The sequence below is a fragment of the Sinocyclocheilus grahami genome, unplaced genomic scaffold, assembly GCF_001515645.1.
Source record: "Sinocyclocheilus grahami isolate Dianchi unplaced genomic scaffold, SAMN03320097.WGS_v1.1 scaffold8.1, whole genome shotgun sequence".
Lineage (NCBI taxonomy): Eukaryota > Metazoa > Chordata > Actinopteri > Cypriniformes > Cyprinidae > Sinocyclocheilus > Sinocyclocheilus grahami.
Window position 1 is genome coordinate 430,347 of NW_015505187.1, and position 6,000 is coordinate 436,346.

At 40.2% G+C, this 6,000-nt stretch overlaps 1 protein-coding gene across 1 annotated transcript in view; it reads right to left on the bottom strand.

The window, feature by feature from the left end:
- LOC107590035 (transcription factor SOX-5-like) overlaps positions 1 to 5,339 on the bottom strand; it is a 217,930-nt gene extending 212,591 nt beyond the window's left edge. The window contains exons 1-2 of the mRNA XM_016278638.1: positions 5,269 to 5,339; positions 4,504 to 4,633 (exon numbers count right to left, since the gene is read on the bottom strand). Of these exons, the coding sequence (XP_016134124.1) occupies positions 4,504 to 4,633; positions 5,269 to 5,307 (169 nt within the window). The 5' untranslated portion in view covers positions 5,308 to 5,339. The remainder of the gene's footprint in view (positions 1 to 4,503; positions 4,634 to 5,268) is intronic.
- Between the last annotated feature and the right edge of the window lie 661 nt (positions 5,340 to 6,000).

The window sequence follows — 6,000 nt, forward strand, 5'->3', positions numbered from 1 at the left end:
TTCACGTGAACGTGCGAAATGGAGGTGTAGGGGAAAGGGGAAGGGTTAAAGGGTAGAATTGGGATTGGGCCTTAAAACGAAAAATGCCTTTATTTCAAAGAAAGAAAGCGCTCCAGTGACACAACTTTGTGCACTCCACATTACGCTGTGTCAAAAGGGATAAGTTGGACCACTGGATAAAATTCAAGAAATTAACACTTATATTCATCCTTAAATTGATTAAAAGTGACAGTAAAGTCATTTATAATATTACAATTTCTATTTCTATATCATGAGTCACTGAAGAGTTGAGTAATGGCTGCTAAGAATTCAGCTTTGCCATTACAGGAATAGATTACATTTTAAAATATACTAAAATTGAAATAAATGTAAACTTTTGCTGCACATTATTCATATTTTCATTTCACAGATGGATATATTAAAGGGGTGACACCCACTGACTCACTGTGGCCCACAGTTTATCCTAAATTTAGAAGAAAAAAAACACACACGTGTAAATTTACTGATGAATAATTTAAATATCTGCACAAGGTTAACGCACAAATTCGTTCACACACAAGGTTAGTGAAAGAGTCCCAAACTCATCATAATAAAAAAAACGTTCACTGAACATATTCCACAGTTGGGGGGACTAGCCCCCCTCAATGTCTATGGTGGTTATCGCCCTGATCAGACATGAAAATATGTTGTGGCACTATCATGCAGTCTGTAATGACCCAGCAAGCAATAGCCATCATTTCAACGTCTCTGTTATATGACGTTAGCAAATTTTAGCGATTTTTTGCAAACATTTCTTTGAGTAACTTGACAGTAATAATTTGTTTTATGTAAATATTTACGGTGTTAAAATCTTTATTAATGCCCAAAAATGCTTACATTTATGTGTCTTTATTCGCTCGCGCAGCCATGTTGCCGCTGTAGCCGGTTTATGCTGAGATAATTCATACCCCTTCGTTTGAAGTGTGGTCCTGAAAAATCTTCATTTGAAGGGCTATCTGGCCCTTCCCCTACCCCTACCCCTTCACGTGAACGTGCGAAATGGAGGTGTAGGGGAAAGGGGAAGGGTTAAAGGGTAGAATTGGGATTGGGCCTTAAAACGAAAAATGCCTTTATTTCAAAGAAAGAAAGCGCTCCAGTGACACAACTTTGTGCACTCCACATTACGCTGTGTCAAAAGGGATAAGTTGGACCACTGGATAAAATTCAAGAAATTAACACTTATATTCATCCTTAAATTGATTAAAAGTGACAGTAAAGTCATTTATAATATTACAATTTCTATTTCTATATCATGAGTCACTGAAGAGTTGAGTAATGGCTGCTAAGAATTCAGCTTTGCCATTACAGGAATAGATTACATTTTAAAATATACTAAAATTGAAATAAATGTAAACTTTTGCTGCACATTATTCATATTTTCATTTCACAGATGGATATATTAAAGGGGTGACACCCACTGACTCACTGTGGCCCACAGTTTATCCTAAATTTAGAAGAAAAAAAACACACACGTGTAAATTTACTGATGAATAATTTAAATATCTGCACAAGGTTAACGCACAAATTCGTTCACACACAAGGTTAGTGAAAGAGTCCCAAACTCATCATAATAAAAAAAACGTTCACTGAACATATTCCACAGACTTCTCCAGCTTTCTGGATATTTGCATGTCCCAGAATAGCTCATTTATTCAGAAGTGCTGAGAGAGGGCAGGGGAAGGGGCCAAGCAGCTGACCTGCCACAAAACTGAAACTGCCAGGAATGATCCTCAGATCCCATCCAACTAAACTCAAACACTGGACCCCACTAGAAAGAGTTCAGCAAGCGCTTAGGACCAATAAGCACACGGCACAGATGCGCGAACATCCAATCAGAGACCCGTACGAGCCCCGAACTGGGGCAGGCAGCGAGAGCATCACGGGTCACACGCAGCTGTGTGGATGTCCGGCCCAAAGCCACCAGAGCGACGGCCCGAACACATGGCCAGTGCTTCGCTGCCGGGCTGCCTGCACAATCTGAGGCCAGAAACTCAGTTACTTTGTTCTCGCTGCGTTTTTTCCCCCACCCCTCATGATAATGACGACCTGTCCCAGATTCTGTGGTTATGAGAAGAATCACATCAGTTGTATGTCAAAACACAATCACAATGCACTTGGCAGACGGCTCGCCAGAGAAATATATTTCTCAATTTGCCAACAATTGAATATTTTATGGTTTCGTAAAGAAACTTGTCTTTCATCCATTCTAATCCTGACCTCAAAATTGGGGTATTTTGGTTCCCAATCTATTTCTGCTGTTCTATAAGCCAGCTTCTGCATGGTTAAGTAGAGAATGTTAAGACAAGCCTTTTAAGCCCATTAGCCTTATAATTCATATGTCTTGGCAAATGCTATTCAGCGTAGTCCAAGATCTGCTAGCACTATCTTCCTGCTGGCTTGTTGGAGCGGGATAGAGAGGGAAAGAGAGTAAGAGAGGTGGGAGGAAGTGCAAGCTTTTCGCTCATGCTGAAGAGAGAGAGAAATTTAAAAGGAAAAGTATGCTCTAGCAGGCCGCCACATGTTGAAGAATTTGTTTACCGTTTCCTGTCCTGTGATCAACACGCAGTTCAAACGGACAACAGAGGAGATGCGGTGGGTGAAAAGGATTCTGATCTATTCTTGTGTTCCTAAGGGTCAACATACCTTTAAAGGGACAGCTCACCCCAAAACAAAAATTCTGACATCATTTACTCACCCTCATGTCATTCTGAATCCATCGGATACAAAAGGACATTTTTCACCATTAAATAACTTTAGAAAATGAGTCACTTTTATGGGTTATTCACACATAAAAAAAAAAAAAGCAAGGTATAGAGACAGGTTTTTCTAAAAGTTGAACTTCTTTTGAAACCTGAGGGTCATGTTTTTAAAATGGCATGAGTTTGTGAGACACTGCAAAAAAGATGCAATCGCAGCAATCAAACAAGTTTTTTCGTCCCTGTTCATTTTAATGCCATGGAAAAGAGCAGCTGGCACATCATTCAAAACTTCTCTTTTTGGGTTTCACATTTTTTAAAAATTGCATTTTGAAACTAAATGGGTGTAAGTGATTGAAAAAACAAAACTGAAAATGAAGTTCTGGCTTGTAGAAATTCCCCCTAGGAAGCACACAAAAACTATTTCTTGTTCTGTCTGCTTTGCTTTTCATTATTGAGTTACACTCAGTCAAACAGTCATGATTTTTTTTGAGTGTCAGTTCAGATGTGGCCTTAGGGATAAGGACCATACCTGGTCTATAAGACTGTCGTGCCAAAGTGATGTATTCACAAAACCAGTTAAGTGATAATCTGAAGAGCAATGTGAATTTATCTATCTGAATGATGGGAGTAAATGTGAGAGAGAGAGAGAGAGAGAGAGAGAGAGAGAGAGAGAGAGAGAGAGCGCATGCACAGTGATTTTTCTCTCCCTCCCTGCAATCGGAAACCAATCCCTGATTCTGTGTGGAGATATGGAGAAACTCTGCGACTAACACGGCCTAAAATAACTCTTACGGCAAGATATTTTCAACCAGTTTTTTTTTTTCTCCAATGGGAGTTTCTGTTGGAGTTCTGGTATTAAAAACAGCAACATCCAAGATCTAATGTCTGGTTTTGTACTTATCAGAGAGGAATTCATTCAGAATAAAGTCAGTGGGTTTTGAATGAAGAAACACAAATTCTCTCTTAAAAGAAACTCTTATAAGTGCCTGAGAAAGGATAAAAATGAGGGGGAAAAGACTCATTATGCAAATTATGAGGCAAGGCTTGGTGGGTAATAGCCAAAAGTCACTCCAAGTAAAGTGTTAATAAACGTTTGCCAAAAAGGGAACAGTCTCAGTGCATTCAACATGACCCCACTAAAAAGAAAAGCTTAATTCAATGACAAAGCAACAAAAATCATTGTAGATTTCCATCAGAATTCATAGGAACTTTTTCCCTTTTGCTTGTTGAGCCCTTGTCTTCCTATTACATTTCATTCCTATAATAAATTATAGAAATCACACCAGTTGATCATCTGACTACTTTATCACAACGTTTATGAATTTGTGAACACTGAAATCAATCACCAACGCATTAGAGCCAACACAGTAATATATGACTTACTCGAGCAAATTACTTCTCTCTCTTCTCCATACAAGTCAGCGTTAATTTTTCATTAGATTTATGTGTGAACTCAACAGCTGAATTGTATGGAGTTCACTGCGTTCTAATTTACACCATTAAAAGCCATTGAAATATTTTTAAAAAATCATACGTTTTCTGTGCAAGTCAAATTTGTGAGTGCAAAAAACTGTACATAGAACGCTATGACTATGGAAAGGGGAAAGATCGCAAGAGCGGGCTGAGAGAGAGGGAGAGATCGCGGAGCACCTTCCCGTAAACGCCGCTCAACAGCAGGCAGTCACGCGAGCAGCGGCACCGTGCGCGCTCATAACGAACACGAAAACACACAAGTTAAACTTCAATACGGTCTCAATCCACTCACCTAATGCTGTGTACGGCTTCGTCCACGTGTCTCGAAGGAAAACGACCCTCCGGGAGAGGTGAACAGTGTCGGGATGTTTTATTTGGGTTGATTTGCGCTGGTCTCTCACGGACGAGGTGAAATCCCTGGGCTGGTCACACACAAACAACAACGCCAGAGCAAATTACAAAAGGCAAAGACTTGGGGGAGGAGAAGTCAATTTGTTTCGTGTTCTAAACAATAGGCTCTGAGCCAAAAGTGGTTACCTTAGCGCCGATACTCGGTTGAGCAACGCAAATGTGTCAAAACTGGACCGTTTAAATCCAACACACTGGGTTTGGCTAAAGCGCTACATGCCGTTCAAAGCAGTTCGTGTCCACGCGCTCTACCTGAGGCGCATCGCGACACGACGTTTGCACTTCACGAGCTTTAGAATAGAGTTTCTCGTTCAGGTAATGTCAAATATCCCCGTCTAAACGCAGGCTGTAACTCATATCCCGTACGAAGACTGCATTTGGGATGTCTAAACGTGAGTGAGCGTTTAGGTCAGTTTTGACACACTTTGTTATTAATTCACAGTTGTCCTCAGCCGCTCTTGAACGCCTCTTTACTGGGGTCTAATCAGCGCGAGCCCCTCCACGTGCCTTATTTTAAGGCGCATACTCGGGGCGAGCACTTTAAAAATGTCAATAACCATCATGTCATCTTCCCTCGCGAGCGCCACTGGTTTGGCTACCTCTAATACTGGCTGAAATTACTGTCAGGAGGCGGGTAAATGCTTTATACCTGTGTGCCGGTGGCGCAGAGATGCGCACAGGTGTTCATCGCGCGCCTCGTGCAGTAGCAGTGTCCCACAAGCGCCCTGTTTGTTTGAATTCACCTGTCAAGTCACGCGCCGGGGCATCTCTATTACACAACACGCTTGTGTAGGCAAATGTTTTGAGCTGTACTTCAAATGTGTTTATATAAATATTCAAGTTTTCATATTTATAATTATTGAGAATTGATTTAATAGTAGGCTATACTGGCTCCATTTAAAAGGAAGCAAATCACAACAGCTATTTTCAGAATTAGCCATGCAGTCGGCGACAAATCTGCAGGTTTGATTCCTAAAATTAAATTTGCTACCGATTTGATTTCATCTATCCAAACAAACATCCGTGGATTATTTAATAAAGTCTGCATTTAATGCAATTTATTATTTGAGTGAAACATTACATTTCATGGAGCTTTTGCTCAGGTTTATTCAGTGATTAAAATGACACTTTTTTTAAAATTTCATTATCTTATTTAAGGAGTTAACAATGTGATTTTCGCCCTTTGTGGCTGACTTTTAACTACCTGGAACTGCTTACCTGAGTGTGTGTCAATTAGACGCTGTTTGAAGTAAGTTGCCATGTTTTGGCAGAAGTTTGGCTGGCGCCTCACGTACCCTACATATGCGCAGTTCTAAGCAGCAAAGGTGTGAATAGGCTTTTCACACATTTAGTAATAAATACATAGTATAAGTAAATATAT